The 18,554-nt window shown below is 44.4% G+C and overlaps 2 protein-coding genes across 2 annotated transcripts in view; both read right to left on the bottom strand.

Moving 5' to 3' along the window:
* Window positions 1-209: 209 nt before the first annotated feature.
* Window positions 210-8,989, bottom strand: hp1bp3 (heterochromatin protein 1, binding protein 3). Its single transcript, XM_068742707.1, has 12 exons — window positions 8,911-8,989; window positions 8,097-8,280; window positions 7,182-7,244; window positions 6,922-7,078; window positions 6,698-6,841; window positions 5,764-5,823; window positions 5,177-5,316; window positions 4,326-4,416; window positions 3,320-3,479; window positions 2,858-2,969; window positions 2,561-2,719; window positions 210-1,322 (listed from the first exon to the last, which is right to left on the bottom strand). The coding sequence occupies exons 1-12, from the start codon at window positions 8,987-8,989 to the stop codon at window positions 803-805; spliced, it is 1,869 nt and encodes a 622-aa protein (XP_068598808.1). The 3' UTR covers window positions 210-802.
* Window positions 8,990-11,318: 2,329 nt separating this feature from the next.
* The window catches only part of eif4g3a (eukaryotic translation initiation factor 4 gamma, 3a), a 30,254-nt gene continuing 23,018 nt past the window's right edge, over window positions 11,319-18,554 (bottom strand). The window contains exons 22-35 of the mRNA XM_068742008.1: window positions 18,408-18,511; window positions 17,883-17,973; window positions 17,464-17,581; window positions 17,136-17,366; window positions 16,795-16,799; window positions 16,318-16,430; window positions 15,997-16,169; window positions 15,604-15,729; window positions 15,443-15,524; window positions 14,130-14,228; window positions 13,394-13,534; window positions 11,926-12,007; window positions 11,694-11,840; window positions 11,319-11,512 (exon numbers count right to left, since the gene is read on the bottom strand). Of these exons, the coding sequence (XP_068598109.1) occupies window positions 11,319-11,512; window positions 11,694-11,840; window positions 11,926-12,007; window positions 13,394-13,534; window positions 14,130-14,228; window positions 15,443-15,524; window positions 15,604-15,729; window positions 15,997-16,169; window positions 16,318-16,430; window positions 16,795-16,799; window positions 17,136-17,366; window positions 17,464-17,581; window positions 17,883-17,973; window positions 18,408-18,511 (1,706 nt within the window). The remainder of the gene's footprint in view (window positions 11,513-11,693; window positions 11,841-11,925; window positions 12,008-13,393; window positions 13,535-14,129; window positions 14,229-15,442; window positions 15,525-15,603; window positions 15,730-15,996; window positions 16,170-16,317; window positions 16,431-16,794; window positions 16,800-17,135; window positions 17,367-17,463; window positions 17,582-17,882; window positions 17,974-18,407; window positions 18,512-18,554) is intronic.

The following is an 18,554-nucleotide window of genomic DNA, read 5'->3' as shown; positions in this document are numbered from 1 at the left end:
TTAATGACTTGGAGAAACAGTTCAACAAGTAATACATGCATGCAGGGTATGTATGAGCTAGTATCCTCCTTTTGATTATTCACAACACATTTCCTAGTTTGGAACTGAACTACAGCCTTTGGTTGATGCATGTTTGTTTTTTTTACACATACATCAAAATACTATTCCCCCCCCCCCCCCCCCCAAATGTTTTCTAATCACATGGCATTTGTTCAGTCCTCAACTTGTCACCTGCGCATATAATATTCTCTAGGGCCAATTTATACTTTATATCAACAAATAATCAGTAATAAAAAAAAAAACGATGGTGACAAATATGTAAATAAATTCCTATTGGTGCACGTCCAGAATCATGTAATAATTACCACCTCACAATATCGCTTTTAAAGACCAATATTAATACATGTTTTAACCTATACTGTATTTTGGGTATGTTTTCAACCCGTGAGAACACTGATCACTTATTGGATATTAGGATTGTGTGCTTTCAACACCTACAGATGTAACAACAGAGAACTAGTTCTAGTTTCAGTATCGTGGCTCTTGCTATGCTTCCCTGAACTGGCAGCTGGAACCTGTTTTTTTTTTTGCCAACACTCACTGAGCTTTTCTACAAGGTGGGTAAAATGGAAACTCAGAAACTTTCAACATATGGAAACTCAACTGGATCGTTTTTTTTTTTCTACAATGGAAATAAAAAAATTACATTCCCATTAAAAAAGGGAGAAAACAATGGCAGAAAGAGAGCGAGCGGACTGATGCAGATTCAGAATGGCCCAGTCCACGAAGGTGCTCTCTGGATTCAGCGTTTCCCTCTCTTGGACTTGCGAGGCGACCGCTTTGCCAATGTTTTGACTGCAGGCTCTTTAGGAGATGACTCTGCAGGCTTGAGTTTTATGGACCCGCTTTTGGTCACTGGCTTTTTCATCGCAGACTCCTCATTGGACGCCTCTTGAGACTTTGACCGCTTGGAGGCGCTCCTCGTCGTCTCCTTCGAGTCTGCAGCCTCCTCGCGGGGTGGCTCTGCTTTTGTAGGTCGCCTGGACCCCCTCTTGGTCAGCTTTTTCACAGCTGGCGTTTTGGGCTTTCTCGCAGGAGCCCCTCTCTTAACGGGAGTGGCTTTCGATGGCGGCGGTGTGGACTCCTTCTTTGGGGCGACCTTTTTCCTCACAGACACGATGACAGAAGACGCCGCTTTCTTGGTTGAAGACTTCTTTGTCATGTGGCGTCCTTTGCCTCGAGCTTTTGACTGACTAGTGCTTCTTGGCTTCTTGGCTGGTGGAGGGGCGCGAGCTTTGGGTGGAGGCCTCTTCTGAGATTTCCTAAGAGAAATTTGAACAGTCAAACCGTTTCTGGTAGAATTTATTTTTACTTTATTCATACTAAAATGTGGCAGACCTTCAAAACAAAGTCAACCAGAGTAAACTAGTTCTAAAAGACTATTTTAAGTAATGAGGCAAAATCTCGAGTGGCTTTCCTACTGAAACACGGCGTACGCACAACGCATGAATCCAAGCACTTTGCCCTCGTATAATCCTCAATCGACGTGGATTTGAGTGCACATGTTGGAGGCCACGCCTCCATTTACAGACACAAATCATATGTAAATGACGCCTGCAGCCGATCAGAAAAGGCTGCACGATCAGAAAAGTAAAACAAAAAGGACAAGGAAGGCCGGAAATAAGAGAAACTTCATCGAAAGTGAGTTGGAGACGCTTTTAAATGAAGTGGAGGCGTGCAAAAATATATAGATATATATATAGGTAGAAGCAGCAAACGCGAGAGGAGCGAGTGGGAGAGCGCGTGTGAGGCTGAGTCGGGCACTTCACGCACGGGATTATTAACACGAGTTCTTTGAACACGGAGACAATCGGGGGCTTGTTAGAAAGATCTGAAGCTGTATTTTAACCAGCGAGAAACAGGAAGTCACCAACTTTAACCAGTGACTAGTAGTGATGCTGCCAAGACGGGATTAGTGTTCGGTGGCGCACGTGCAGCGCCTCACGGGACTAACATGAATGAATCTCGCTGAAGTCGAAAGCTCCGGTGACATCAGGAACGCCGGCTCTCGCTGCAAACTGCGCTCTAATGTCGGCCTGTCCAGCTGCATTGTGGGAATGTGATAAACCGGGTGGACACGCGGATGATGATTGTTTGTCGGCGTTCACGAGTCTCTGATGTGCATTTGACATTTATTTAATATAACAGTTTCCCAGCATCGCCTCTAGGTGGCCTCAGATCTCCCAGGTCTGACTAATACCACATCAATTCAACCAAACAATCTCTTGAGCATAACACGTTGAAAACATGGTGAGTGAATTTACAAGGTATGCTTTTTTTTAAAGCCTCCATTATAAGTGAACAGGAGAATCTGGATTTTTTTTTGTATCCGGATCTCTCTCAAAATGTGATAGGATGTAAAAGTTGGACGGACTCCATTCTGGATCCGATCCGGATTTGATTCGGTGGTAAGACCGACGCCTCCACCCTACATTACTGTGTCAATGCCCACAAACATCGGTCAATAAGCAACCCAGATATTCATACCGAATATACACACCTTCTACGGGAAGGGGCTTCATCTTCAGACTCTTCTTCTTCTTCATCTTCCTCATCATCTTCCTCATCAGATGATTCAGCAACTCGTCTCCGCTTGGTCAAAGGCGTGGGCTCGTTCTTCTGAAGCTTGGTGAACTTGTCTGGGTACAGGATCGTTGGACTTGAGAGAAATGAGGACAAATGCAGAAGGAAATGACGGTATGAAAACATGTAGGCCTTTCGTTTCTGTACGTACACGGTGGGTGTCTGTTAAGTACCGGTTAAATCAAAGGGCCACGCCCAGACGCGGCTGATGTACCTGGGGTAGAAGGGGAAGGACAGTCGGTAGGTCCCCGTGAAGCCGTGACCGGTGATCTGCTCCATCCAGCCGAGGACTTTACACTTGGTCAGGGTTCTCCTCAGACTGGCCACTGGAGAACGGCGTTTACATGTCAATGACACCGTTCAGGATGGACACGCCTTCATACCCAAAGCTCACCGTGCGCCGCGTTTAAGTGGATAGAAAGTACACACGTACGAATCTGACGTTTGCACTTCTAGCTAGACAACAGTGAACTACGATCCTTTTGACAATTACATCCACACAAACGCTCAAATGCTAATCAAACAAACGTTAAACTTAACCTAAAAATAAAGATTAAAGAGCAACGTATGTACTGTGATGGCTCATGGGCCGCCGTGTTATTGATGTTGGATGGTTTATTTAACAACGAGGGAGCATCAGCGCCGGCGGCTAATCGCTCTGGGCGTCTGGTCTTACCCAACTGGTGCTCCTTTCGGTCCTTGTTGGCGTCGACCAGGTATCGGCGTAGCGTGGTGGTGCTGCAGGTCTTGGGCTCATTCATGGCTGTGATGGCAGCTGTGATGGCGTCTTCCACTGCACCCCCCTTCAGCAGGACCTGGTTACCGGTTCGCTTCAGCTGTGTCGCACAGAAACATTTCAGTACTAGAAAAACACTCCGAGAGCGCAGACCTCCCCCAAGCAGCTCGTTCCCCTCCTAACTGGATCAGCACCAGAAGGTTCTAGATTGTTCTTGGTACCTTTACGCAACCAACCAATGAAAAGTCAACGTGAATCGGAGTGTGTGTATTTTTAATGTTTTTATCAATGTTGAAATTGATTCTTCTTCCTGACCTCATTCTGGATCAGATCTACCGGTTGAGTGGAAGCTCACCAGTAATTATGATTTAATTAATTTTAAACTCTTAATCAGTTTCAATCTCCATACTTATCTGACCTCGTTCACATTGCCACCCCCCCCCCCCCCCCCCGAGAGCTAGAAGTCATTCCATTCTGCATGATGGTTCATATCAGACGCTTTTACTAGCTCACCACTGAATATCATCTGGGTCTGATCTAGAATGGAGTCAGGAGAAATACTACATTTTAACATTGAAACCCATTTAGGGATTTAAAAATCTGTTAAATCTGCACGCCTTAACATTATTAACAGGAGGTACTATATATTTTTATTTCTCAAACAAATGTTTAGTTCTGAAAACTGGTTTTTATCTTTGGTTTCATTCTATAATACTGAAACAATCTATTTAGATCAATGCCTGCCTGTTAAAAGTGTATAAAGTGTGTGGTGAGGGGTTTTACGGCCTTAAAACATGTATAATAATTGTAAAAAAAATAAAGATGACTACATTGCGGGTTGTTTTTAGAACGTAACCCCCACGGAAAATGAGGGACTACTGTATTCTCTGGCACTTGTTGAACACCTCCATTTTGCTCAAGGCTGAATCCATATAAATGTCTTCACCTGGAAGGTCCCTCTGGCTCCTTTCCCAGTGATTTGCTCCAGTTGTCCTTTCTCCACTGCCTTCACCAGGGCCGCCTTCAAGACCTCAGGCCTGACGACAAACCAGGGTCAACAATCATTCATATATCCAACCACTGTCGTAAGAGCCGGTGGAGCATTGCCCTACGACATCATCTATAGGTCCACATTGAAGCTCAGTGATGTGATGTCAGCCTGACGCCACATACAGGCAGAGACGGTGTACACAAGCCTGTAAATACGTATGCAGTGCATTTTTCATGTCTTTTTATAAAAAAATAATAATTTGCATCAAATCATAATGAAATAAAATGAAAAATACACTAAAAATGAAAAAGACATTTTTCTTGCTCCTCTGCAATGCATGTAAATATTGTGGTGCACTAGTGCAGCTGTGTGATTGTAGTGGAAGTACACAAAGAGATGCGTTTCATTGTGTCACTCTTGCATCTCAAGAACAAATGTGGCCGTCTTGTCGCCGTCTATAATATTAAACTGAAATTTCGCTATTTAGTCTACAATCTTGTTAAATTCTTGGTGGACTTATTAAAAGTTTTTGGACAAACTATTTTTAAATCCCTTTTATTTGTAAGTTTGACGGTACCACGTATAGTGATAAGTTTTAATTGCTGATGCAAAGATTTATTGCTTTTTAAATGCTCCGGAAAATAGTCCGTGTTGTACACGATTGAGGTGATGCAACACCCAGTACTGCGTAAATGTGTTTCTGTATATTCCTCCAGCCGTGGTAAAAATGAGGGGTATTTATTCTTAGTTAGTCGCAGCCCTGATTGTCTGCCAAGTGGCATTAAACAGGACAAATATGACCGTACTTGTTCTCGATGTTGAGGGTGGGGAAGTGCTGCTCCAGGTATTTCTTGATCAGGTTGTAGGAGGCCTCTTTGGGCTCACAGAGTCGAGTGATGATGAGAGGAAGGGCATCTCCCAGAGGCTCAGCCCTCTGAGCAGCTTTCTAAAAAACAAATCATAATAAATACTCAAGGAGGAAGCTGCTGACACCATCATTACAAACAGGATTAGATCCATAAAATCTTGCACTGCGATCTTACAGAAACGTGCAGCTGGCCTATGTTGTCGGGGGATTTATGCTCCTGGTAGGTTCTACCATCGCAACCAGATCCTGAGTAACAGGTTGGAATAAGAACACTTCAAAAGCCCCAATGAGAAGAAGAAAACCAAGGACCATGAAGTGCAACCGGGATCCCACCCTGGAGCACCTGGTGGCCAGGTAGAACAATGGAGTCTAGCCAAGGGATGGTAATGATTAGGGAGCAAGGCTTCGCCTCACAAACCGGCTGGCACCTCTAAAGCTCATTTAGCTTATTTTATACATTTTTCTGCTCCCTGCCAAGAAATACACAATTACTGCTCATCACTCTTTCCTTTTTCTTTAACAAACCTTCGACAAGGTAGACTGTTTTCCAATGGTGAAGGTTCCTGAGAGACCTTTACCCTTCAGCTGTGGGACAGACAGAGAAAATATAAGCACAAATGGACAGGACACATTCCTCGGTTCTGACATATCTGCGAAGTACATTTGTTACCCTCCTAAGATGAGTAACGACTGTCCAATCATTAGTTTGGCAATAATAAATTGGCACAGCTAGCCTGTCAAGTTTTGATTTCTCTCAAGATTGACAAAGGCTGCAGCGGGAGCAGCAGACGTAGCAGGCTACGTTCACACTGCGGGCTGAAGCAACCCAAATCCAATTTTTTTTGCATCAATATCCAATCTTTTCATGACAGTCTGAACGACAGATACAATTGTTTTCAAATGCGACAAAAGCCACCTGGATACGTGGCCCTGAATCGGATCTTTTGCCATGAGACTTCAGTCCGAGCGCCCAGGTTGCATTTATTTTAGCTACGTGATGTCACCGCTACACGACATCACTATTGTGCGACTCAGTCGCGTTTCTATGTGGAGATGCGGCTAAAAATGTGGCTCTTCTTAAAAACATTACGTTGTAAATGTGCTGGCTCCGGTTGGACAACAGTTTTAAAATTGCTGTTAGCGTCCATGTTTACTTCCGCGAACAGTGCGCGTCACACACTGGGTGTGGCGTCGTCGTGTCATCTTCTCAGGGTGCAAGGCACCTTCGGGTCACATGGCGTTCACACAGGAGATAACGTTCATATACACGAATGTATATGAACGATTTCACACAAAAATTCAGAATTCCGCATTAAGCCCTGCAGTGTGAACGTAGCCATAGTAACCAGGGGGCAAGGTTCACAGAACATTACACTTCAATTCATGTTGAGAATGTCTTTCTTCGCCAGACCTGCGACAATACGCATCTTCACACATTTCCCCGGCGAACCTTTATCACCTGTTTGATCGTGCCCTTCTCCAAATGCTTCTTCATTGCTTTCTTAATGAGAAACTTCTTCTTGTCCAGATCCATCCCTGGATATTTTCTCACAATATATTTCATGACAGACTGGTATGAAACTCCAGATTTGTCATTACAAGTCTGGAAAGACAGGGAATCAAATCAGACACAATCCACCACACACAGCGGCGGTTAGCGTCGCAGTCAAAGAATTTACACACCGTAATGGCTTCAATGAGGATATTGTCCACTTTGTGCTGAGTCCCAGCATAGTTGGTGACGGGGACCTTTTTGCTAGCAGAGACGCTAGCCCAGGCAGGAATCGTCCTTTTCACCTTCTTGACTTTGGCTTTTTCGTACTTGTAGCCGTCCTTCAACCTGCCGCCAAACGAAGCAAGACAGGTTCAGTGAAGTGTTTGTTTCTTTAGAAGCGATATTTCACTGTGATTGTTTATCACCCTTATCCTTATCACGTCCTCACCTTAGCAGTAGAACATAGCAGTGTGTTGCACACTGTCCAGCCGCGCAGTCCTTGCATTTGTCACTTTGTCCATTTGACACCGACGGGAAAGACAAAATGTAGTTTCAGAACATCCGTCTTGATAATCACCACAGTAATTTGAGCGCAGCTAAAGCGCTAATGACGCTAATGAGCTACATGGTAAAAGTGGGACGCTAGCTTAGTCAGGGTCGTGGAGAAGGAAAGGAGGAGAAGTCACAAGAATATTACGTTTGTCCACGATTCCTACGTAATAGTTGAACGTCGACAGCCGAACTGCAAGTCTTTTCCCAAGAATGCACAACTTAGCTCACCGAATTTAGTTGCCGATAAGAGTTTTGTATATTTGTGGTAACAGTACTCTTACTTTGAGTTTATTATCGATTATATTTACCCGTCAATTAATTGATTAGTTATCAGATATTAAAGCAACAACTATTTTGAGATTCAATTCATCAAAGATTTGAAATGCTCTGATTTTAATGTCTAAATTTAAATTGAACACGTCCTGCTTTCCTGTCCTCTGAGAAAGCAAAGTCAACGTGTGGATGTCCTGTAGGAACTAAAAACTAAAACTATTATTTCAGCTTCTTTTCTTTTCACCATTTCATGATATTTTAAAAGCAAAGAACTAATCAATTATTTGAAGATCAACAGACGAGTCAATAAAAACTCGGGACATGTCCTCCCCTCCTGGAGACTGCGTACGAAGGAACCGGTAACAGCCGTCTGATTTAATGGATATAGGCCACGTCTTCTGGAAATGCAACGCTACAACCATGAGGAGGCGCCGTCGCTGTTATCCAGCAGTGAGGATAATGTAAACAGATAAAAGTGCCATCAAAGTGAAATATCGCCGTGCTCAGAGTTGCAGACAAGCTCTCTGGTGAAACTCACTCTCTCGTCTCTGTCCCTTCTCCCTTCTCCTCCACAGCTTCTTCCGCCTTCTCTCCATTCTCCGTGGGCTCCGTCTCCTCCGCTTTGGCTTTGGGCTGCGCCTCCTTGATGTCGGCCGCCGCGGCCGAAGGAGCGGCCCGCTCGTCATCAACCGAGGAAGACTCCTCTGGGGAGGCTTCAGGTTCTGGCGGGAGGAAGTCATTGAAAATAAGCACCAAGTAATTGCATTTAAGTTGTTTTCTTTCACCTCCAATCACATCGAACAATGTTATCATGAAATCAGACCACGAAACCTCGTTCAGCGTTACAATATACTCAGAGCCGAGATGCCAAAACTTATTCTTTATTGAATCATTTGTCAGGGATCCATTTCTACAGGTTTTTTTTTTTTTTTTTTTTGCAGTATTTAAACACGTTCACTTTACCACTAAGGCTGCGTTCACACTGCAGGCTGAAGTGACCCAAACCATTGGCTGAAGGAGAATAAATGACGGCGCCTTTCCTATCGATTGCGTAAAGTTTAAGCGTGTCCTACACAACCCTGATATTTAGAGGTGAACTATTACGCATAACGACAAAAGGCGCTTGCTCGTTCAGTGAACATGTATAAATATGGAATATTTATAAATATGGACTATTTATACATGCCCCCCCCCCCCCCCCCGGTGAGTTCGCACCGGGGGGGGGGGGGGGGGGGGGGGGGGGGGGGGCTGCCGACGCGCCCCTGCCCGAGACCGCGGTGGAACCCGTGTCCGAGACGGTGATGCGTTCAGGGTTCGTGGTGAAGGTGAAGATCAGCGCCGGCCCGCCTCACCTTTCTCTGCTGCAGCGCAGGGGGGCTTCTCCTGAGTCGGAGTCGGAGTCGGAGCCGTTGCTGCTCGGCGAATCGGCATCGCAGGAGATTTGCTTGCAAAAAAAGATATAAAAACTCTCATCAGCACTGGCGTGAGGCCATTTCTGCGTGAGCGTGATTCGAAATGGCGAAACTGCCGAAGCCCACTTCATTCATTTAGGCCGACTTTTTTCCATCAGATGAAACGTTGATTTCTTCAAAGGAAAGTCTCCCGGTTCGCTCCGTGGAGCGTTTCGGCTCGTTTCCACGCGGACCGCCGGATTAGTTGGCAGAATTTTTCCGGCAATTTCGCCATTTTGTCGACGGGCTTAGACACAGTGATGGCGTCGCATAAGGGTGATACATTTTTATTTTTTTCAGTTACACGGAGTAAAAATAAATAAATACAAGTCTTCACCCGTTACCAGAGTTGCATGCGTGCAACAGCGTATTCAGCGAATTGCGTGAGTCGGTACGAACGATTCTTACCGTTAGCTCGACCGGGGGAAGTGTTTGTTGTAGAAATCTTCTGCACGACCCTTTATTTAGGTTTGTCCGGTTTACGAGCCCCGCCCCCACGTCGTTAGCGTCACGGAGCACGTAGGAGGATTCCCACTATCACGGCTCCCGAAACTTCAAGCGACACGATTCAAACGTTAATCACGAGTAAAATTGTTTTTATCCTTTATAAGCGTTCTTAAATTTACGCTCTGGAGGAACTTGTTATGGCGCCTGTGGCTACGAATCATGGGAGATGTAGTTATTTAACGTCAACAGCCTCCACCGTTCAGCGTAACCACTACAGAGTTCCAGAGACTCATGGGAGCTGTAGTTCACTAATGGTAACCCGAGTTTCATTCTCGCAGATTGGGTGACCAGGGCAGACCAAAGCTGGGGGGGGGGGGGGGGGTTGTTTTTTTGCCAAACTTTGCAGAAAACTTCGCGAATCGCAGCTTCCCGTCCACAGTTTCGTGTTTGGCTCTTCTCTGCCGTGCGTCGCGACAGGCACAATTTACGGCAACTGATAAAGCGCGGCAAGACGCTGACAGGTCAACAACCCCCCCCCCCCATCTGTCCTTCAGTGGTTTGAATTCTGAAAACTCAAGCAGCCAATCAAAATGCGGGACAGCGTCTCAATCGGTGGGACGTGGAAAAAGGGATGAAAATGCTGTCCAGTCCCGCACAAAGGGGGACACAAAGCGGGACACTTGGTCCCCCTGCCCGCAGGAGAAGAGTAGCAGAGAACATGAGGAGCATAACATATAACCATTATGAACGTCAATTACGACTTGTTCATATCGATACTTCGTCACTACATTAATCAAAAATAACTTTGACAATGCATCAAATTCTCAAAATTTAAAGGAACATTCGTTTCAGCCCCGCAGCCAGAGTGGCTACGATTCTTATTTGGGCGATGCCAATCAGCTTTATGTCGACTAGACAGTTATCTGATAATGTGATCACTCTTTGATCGATTCTTCAGGGGCTCCAGCTGCTTGTCCACGTTGAATCTTGAAGTCTTCTGAGGACGTGTGTCTCACTCACTCACTCACACAAACAACAAACAAAAACACAATCTGGCAACACACATTTCCCATAATGAAAGAACAAACCAGAGAAGCAACTTTTTTTCATGTCAATTTTTTTTTAAATACTTTTGTCTTTAATGTATTTACAAGCTTTATTCTGCTCTCCAGGTCTGAAGTAATGCAAACATCCGTGTTGAGTGAGTCTGGCCGTTTGCTTTTAAACGTTGAACAGATCTGGTTTGTTCATCTGCGTTTGTTTGGACAGTTCTTTGGACTTGCATTGCTTCACAAGTGCATAACTAACCTCTAATGAGGGGCATGTACATAACTCAGACTGAGGCAGACACGTCCCGCTTATTGAGACAACCTTTGACCTCTGACAATATTAATAGCTTCTGTGCATTCATTCTTTTTTTAAATCTCTGCTTCCCCTTCATCCCATAAGAATTGTGTTTTATCCAGGGAGGCAGGATGCTATTTCATACACTGTTTCTATTATTATTATATTGTCATGGTCTCATTTGGGAGCATCTGCGAATGTTAAATAACTTTGACATTTGCAGTCCTTATAAAAATAATAAATTAGAGAGTCCAGAACCTATGTATCTTTTCAAGTCTCCTCTTAAAAAGTAACAAAAGAAAAGTTACAATTTAAAACAAAAATATTTTCTATGTATAATACAAGTATTTAGTGCTTCTGCCGCTGGAATCCAAACTCAAAATGGCGGCACGTTTCAGGACTGTACCGCAGAAGGAAATTCCAGCTGTAAACTAGTCCGTTCCATTCACCCAGTTTGAATGTTCGTCCCCCGGTAATGATGCAGTTCTACTGTGCTCTGTCCTCACACGTCTCCCTCGTCAATTGTCTTCCGACTCCTCCTCAGCCTCCTCCTCAGCCTCCCGCAGCCACGTGAAGAAGGCAGTTACAGACTTGAGGGCCACACCCTTACCATGCTGCTCAGCAGGGTCTTTGCTCGACTCCCACTTGCAGAAAGCGTCCTCTGAGATGACGTCCCCGTCGTACAGACAGTCAAAGAACATCCGTAGGAGGTCTGGAAGTGCAGAGACATGTTGGTCTTAGTTTTTTCCAAAGACAACTGAAACAGAGTTGGCTTTTAGGTCAACCGGACGGCTCGATTGAACATATCGTCGATGCACTCCGCTCGTACTGGCGTGCCAAATCACTTATCTTCACGAGGTCCCGTTTTACCGGGAGCGGCAAACCGCACTTACTCTGAGGTTGATCCAGGGCGACGATCAGCGCCTGAAGTGCATAAAGTGCTTGCAGCTGCCGTTCAGTGTCCGAGTTAAGGTACTTGAGTAGCACGGGTAATCTCCTCTTGATGATCGCGGCGTCCACTCGACAGTTGGTGCTATGGTCTGTATGGACAAGCGCATGGCGGTGAGTGCACGGTGAGTGCACGGTGAGTAGAACAGCATTTCCTCCAGGGGGCGGGGCGCTTACCTTTCACCGCCGTCTTGCACACGGCCGTCATCAAGGCCCTCAGAAAGGGAGACGAGCTCATTTGAGATTCGTTGAGGTTTGCCTGGAAGAAAGGAGCGCAGAAGAGGATTTGTTGGCTTCACATGCAAATAGATAATACAGAACTAGAAAAGCACCCAGAGAGCGCGGACCTCTGCCGAGGTTCTATAATGGTTTTTGGTATCTTTATACACCAACCATGAAAAGTAAAAGTGAATCAAAATTGATAGTAAGCAAATGGGAAAATCTGGATATTTTCTTTTTTTAACATCCCGAGTCCGGAACTCTCTCAAAAGTTAATGGAATGAATCTAAGTTAGACCAAGACCCATCTTCACATTTCTTTTTTCTTCAAGATCCATCCAGCAGTTTTTCCGTAATCCTGCTAAAGGCAACGTGTTCCTCCATTTTTATCCACATCTGATTTGAATGAAATTGCAGTCGACATTGTAATTTAAACTATTTATTTTTACCAGGTTGGACAGGATTAGAAATGAGTCAATAAGAGGGACAGTGAGGGTTGGATGTTTTGGAGACAAGGTCAGAGAGACCAGACGTTGATGGTTTGGACATGTCCAGAGGAGAGACAGGGACTATATCGGTAGAAGGATGCTGAGGATGGAACTGCCAGGGAACAGGGCTAGAGGACGACCCAGGAGAAGATACATGGACGTAGCGAGGGAGGACATGAGAGTGGCTGGTGTTGGGGAGGACAATGCAAAGGACAGGGCTAGAGGACGACCCAGGAGAAGACACATGGACGTAGTGAGGGAGGACATGAGTTGCTGGCGTTGGGGAGGACAATGCATGACGCCAAAAAGAGAAACAAAGATATTCTGCAAATACAGCAGAATTTAAATAGGACTGCATCTGTTGGAATGGGATTTCCCTCTGGGATTAATAAAGTTTTCTGATTCAAGTCAAATAATAAATGACTTTAAAAAAGCTACTGTTTATTATTAGATTAATATTTTGATCTGCTACAATAATGTAATGAATTTAAATCAAGTTCAGGGCTTTTCTCTGCAACGTTTTGGTGAGATTAATTACAGATCCTAATCAATCGCTTGACAGCACTAAGTAGTAGTAGTAGTAGTATAACATTCTTTATTAAATGTACACTTTAATATCCTTGTAAATATACATTTGTCTCTAAAGCTCATGCCACACTATTTAAAATGTTAATCCCACTGGTTTAAATAAAAAGTAGGAAAACGCTCAGAGAGCAGACCTCCCCCAAGCAGCTCATTCCCCTCCTAACTGGATCTACAGTAGATTCTAGATTCTACACCGTCCACATTGTGATCTGGATCATCATGAAAAGGTTCTAGATTGTTCTTGGTATCTTTATACACCAACCAATCTGATCCAGATGAAATTCAGTGGTGAGCTAGAGCTCTAGAAGCAGAGCCCCTTCAGCCTGCCCCTCTCAGGAGGGTCAATCGTCATACCTCCACCCAGTCAAAGATCTGCTCGTCGCTGGCCTCCAGCAGGAGCTTCTCCAGCTGCTGACTCAGCTCCTGAGAAGACCAGATCCTGCTCGACAGAGCGGCCTCCGGGCTCGAGCTATCCGACAGAACAAACTGGAGTTTCTGTTTAGATCAAGAAGAAAGGACATCAGGGTTCCAACGGTTTCTATGGAGATTCACTGCAAGAAAAAAGTTTCAGAAAATATCACAGTGTCTCACAATAGTGACCCACGAGGGCATCTAGACAAATGATTTATTATAGTTAATCACTTTTAAAGTGGAAATAAATAAGAAGGGAAGATAAAGATCTTTAAAAGGTAATCTCTCTTTAAATAAAAATAAATTAAACTTTCATTTCTTTTAGAGATGAACGGGCGATTACGTGAAGAAACGTCTTTTTTGCTTTATGTCTTGACTTCTTTTCTCCTGTTATAGAAATAGAAGAATGACAGTAACAATAAAACTACCATGTTAATTCTAAACTAAAGCATTTTAACTCTAATGGTGGTGGAAGAATCGCATCTGAAATGTGAAACAGGATTTACAACAATTCCCACAGCACACATGTAACTGTGGGAATCTTAAATTATGACGCAGATATTTTGTTTGATTTATAAAAAATAAATTGGAGCCATATTCCAATCTTTTCCCTGTACATTTTTTACATGGTGAAAAATGTATGAAATTGTTCAGTACAATTAAGGGTGCTATTACCAACCTGTTGTGAGATGAAAGCATGGACGTCGTCTCCCTCAGGCAGGAAGTCAGTCCAGTTGAGGCCAGACTCCCTCCACAATGAACCAACAGTCCGATGGCTCTGAGAGACGAGGGGAAGACAGCATCGTTGATTTAGGACGCGAGGATGCAGAATATTTGTCCAGTAGCGTGGAGTCGGCATCCTTCAGAATCAAAAACCCTTCAACAGCTCTTCTGTTGATCGAGTGATAAAGTAGCTTGAACACTCATAAGCATCTCTGTGGGCTGAACTACATACTGACAAACACAGACGTGTTTAATAATACTTCAATTCAATGCTGGAATCTGATACCCATGTTGCCTCCGTAGACGTGAGCTGGAGTTTACATAACATACAGTGCCATAAATATTCAGACAGAAACAAATAAACTCTAATTTTGGTTCTGTACAGCAGTGATTTACGGCACACCGGACTGTAAGGCGCATCTGTCCCTTTAATGGATTAAGGTTTAACAGGTGAAATGAATGCTCACTTGGGTTGCGGTAAGGTCAGTGAAGGTCAGCCTTCACAGCACCGAACGCACACTACGTCTCATCTTGCCGAGACTACATTGCCCATACTGCCCTGTGCTTCACGAGACAAGGGCACGTGCGTCCTTCAATGCGCCCACTGTAAACATATTAGTGTGGACCCGCAGCCCAGGCGCAGGCTCAGTATGACTCCACCCAGCTGCCCTGTAACTAATGTAACAAATATTAAAGCTATTTGGTTGTATATGTAGTCTGAGGTAAAGTTCAACAAACATTGTTGTTGCAACCTAATGGGACAAAATGAGTTTGCGTTAGGGATTCGATCCAGCGATCTCTGTATCAAGAGGCGGGACTTGACGGATTGAGCTATGTAGAAACTGGTCTTTTTTCAGATCGACAGATGCAAAAGAGAGTACCGGCACCTTTTTTGAGCCACTTAAAGCACTCGGTCAGGTGACTGCTTCAGCCAGTCAAGTATATTCCACTTCCTTGATTTAATAAAGTCCTGGCTTTGGGCTCATTTTGTCCATCTGTATTATGAAATGCCTCCCCTGAACGCCTCTGAATTCATCCGGCTGCTTCGGTCCTGAGTCACATCATCAATAAACAGCAGTCATGCATCCCCAAGCTTCACGCTGCCTTCTCCATGTTTTGTTTCTTGCCTGATATTTTCATCACTGAGACAGCGCCGACTCGGACTGAAAATGGTTCAATGTAACCCCCCCCGGACTTTCCCTGTCAAGCAGTTCCCGTCACTTGTGTTCACTAAACACTAAAACATCTGAACATGCACATTTTACTCACCATTTGTTTGCATAGTATGTGCAGTATTTCAGAAATTAAAATCCCGGCTCTTCCCACAGGAAGCAAAGGTTTCCTTAATTCACTGTGAACAGACAGAGGCAACATAATCTGAATGCACGTTGCCATGAATGAAGACAGACAGAAGACGAGTGATCCGCTACCTAAAGAGCTCTCTCATAGAGAAGCCCCCTTCTTTCAGCATCGGGCTGAGCAGCTCCGCCAGGTACAGCCAGATGTGGGGAATGTCAATGGCCATGTCGTCCGCTTGCTCCAGGGTCTCTGCAAACCTGACGACACAAGCCACATGGCTGAAGACTGTGTTGTTTATTTTATATACAAGTGTGTTAAAGAATAACATTTTCAAGAAAAAAATGATCTGTTCGTATTAAAACACCAATGTTTTTAAACTCGACAAAGCGAGCAGGAAGTTATATCTCACTGGGACGTACACGTGCTATTTAGATTCTTAAAACATTTTCATACAGAATATCATTATAAATTACGGTTAATTTAACGCCAAGCTCAGTGTGGCTCCATTCAGGGGGTAAACTGACCCTTTATTGAACTGGGCTTTGGGCAGGAGGCCCCGGCGCACCAGCTGGAAGAGGAGCTGACCCATGTGGTCTCGCGTTATCTGACTGCGCTCCAGAGTCGATTCGACTCCAACGCGAACAAACACATTGAGCTGGAGGCCCAAGTCAAGCTCGTCCACACACTGAACAGCCTCCTGCAGAAAATAAAAGCACCATCAAGTTTAATATTAGATGCATTTCAATCGTATGCGTTGGAACCATTGATATTGGAATTAACAGCCGCTAAATGTCCTGTAATTAGACTCACGTTTACAGGTTTACAGGAAATCTGAATGTCGGTACCTTGTAGTCATTTATGTGCAGAAACTCATCGATGATTGACTTGAACTTTCTTTCTACCTCCTCCTCAGACAGAGCAGGTCTGTCTGGAGTCGGGACCGCTGGTTCGGGTTTCACTATCAATAGAAAAACAACAATCAGATAAAGACCAGAGGTTGTCTTATTAGATCTCCCACATCCAGCAAGTACTAAACTGCTCATGGTTACCAAACTGATTTTGATAAAACAAGCAACACAAAATATGCTAAGGATTCTTGGTGGAGATGTACGATCAGAGGGACAGTAGCTGATAAAGAATCAGACTAAAAGTAAAACATGGTAAATATTTTGATCCATATTTACCGGTAAGCTTTTTGAGACTATATATAGACACCGTAAAAGACTAAAGAAACACAAAACACCATCTCAACCAACGCTAACATGAATGCAATACATACGGTAAATACAATATACCGTACTCATCCTGGCACTGATATGTACTAGTGCTTTTGCTTAAAAACGGGATTTGAACCTGCTACCACAATGATTTGCATGCGATGTAAAACAACAAATTACAGAAACTTTAACTGTTGTTATCGGATTTCAGAATAATAGTTTGTTTTTTAAGTCAAGTAAATTAAGTTGAAAACCAGACTGCTTCTGGTGTGAGAAAATTCCCCGGCGTTAGACGGTGCGTTGTTAAAAGATTAAATTCAAAAATTCCTAATTACCGGTACACCAGTATGTGAAATCCACTCTAAAAATGTAACCCTGTTTAAGACATCAAAGCCCACAAAGGAAGTATCAGTGTAGTGTCTCTGTTTAGAGGTGCAGTTCTGTGCTCGTCACCCTGCTCCCTGGTTCTGCTGCGATCGGCCTCTGGCTCGTCTTCAGTGACGCTCTGCCTGCGGGGCTCGGCGCCCTCTCGCTCCCGGTCTCTACGTGGAACAGCAGAGGTCTGATTCTCCGCCGCCTCCTTCGAACTGCTTCCCCTGATGAAATGCCCGGACCGTGCCGATGCAGGGCCAGAGACGAGCGGCTTCTCGCCGCGGTCCCCGCCCTTAGAGCTACGACTGGTAGAGAAAAACAAACGGTGCACCTACGTCAGCGTGGGCGTCACATCCAGAGTCAACAGCAGCTCGTAGCCGCTAGCCTACTGCTGTCCTTTACCTCCCCGGAGCTCTCCTGGAGTCAAAGTCCACGTTCTGTGCAGGAGTCGTGGAGGGCTGGGGTGAAGGTGCAGACTGCAGCGCAGAGTAACGATTGAGACCAGCTGTCCGTGATAATTCTGTCAAACAGGAGAGGAGAAAGTCACGAAAGGAAAAGTGTCATGAGCGTCGTTTTATTCATGTTCTTTAGAAATAACGCTCCAATAGGAATTTTTTGTCTATTTTTTAGGCCGATTTTATAATATATAATATATAAATTGTAAATAAACAACATACAAGGTGCCAATTGGCAACAGTCGGTGGAAATATATATAAAAATATTTGCTGCATGACCTGTATGGAATTTTTGTGTGTTTGCTTAAGCTCTAAAAAACAACAGAATTATCAGGTGAATTGTTTTTTTCTAATACAAGCTCTTACCCGAGTCACAGGCCTTGGCTCCTCCACTGCTGCCCTTCCCCCATGTGACCTGAGCCCGTGGGCCCAACTGGATCTTCTCATCCATTTGAGGCTGCAGAAGAAGGCCAAGTTAGAAGACTGCACAAAACCAGCTAGCGCACGGTCCGGGCATTCCATCAGGGTAACATATGAACAAGGGAATTCACAAACGGCACCACCTCACAAACGTTGTTGAAACCAAACACAAGCTACTGTTTCTAGTTCTTTTGTTTAACACCGTTATTAGTGTATTTACATCCATTTTAGAGACAGACACAATGGTTGTACAAAAAAGCAACTCTTATATATGCAGCACATTGTCCAATTAGACCGAACTACAAGAGAAAAATAATACCAATCAATAAATACTAAAGAAGTAAAGAAACCGCAGTGTGACGGAAGAACTGTCAGCTGCGCCACAGAAGTGCACTGTTTAGGAGTTAAATGAGCGAGGTCGATCTACAGGCCTGGAAGGAGCGTTAGGAATGTTTAGATGCCGCATCTCACCTTGGAGATCTTTGGGATCTTGGCGGGGTCAATGGTCCTGCTGCTCTTGCTCATGGGCACAGTGTTCCAGGTCTCTTCTCTGTGTCCACGCGGCTCCCTTGAATCTACAAGGCCAACGAGACACAGGCCGTTCTAAAATGGCTTCAG

This window comes from Brachionichthys hirsutus, chromosome 8 (genome assembly GCF_040956055.1).
Source record: "Brachionichthys hirsutus isolate HB-005 chromosome 8, CSIRO-AGI_Bhir_v1, whole genome shotgun sequence".
Taxonomy (NCBI): Eukaryota; Metazoa; Chordata; class Actinopteri; order Lophiiformes; family Brachionichthyidae; genus Brachionichthys; species Brachionichthys hirsutus.
Note: the sequence above shows the minus strand (reverse complement) of the source record. Positions and strands in the feature narration are given on the sequence as shown.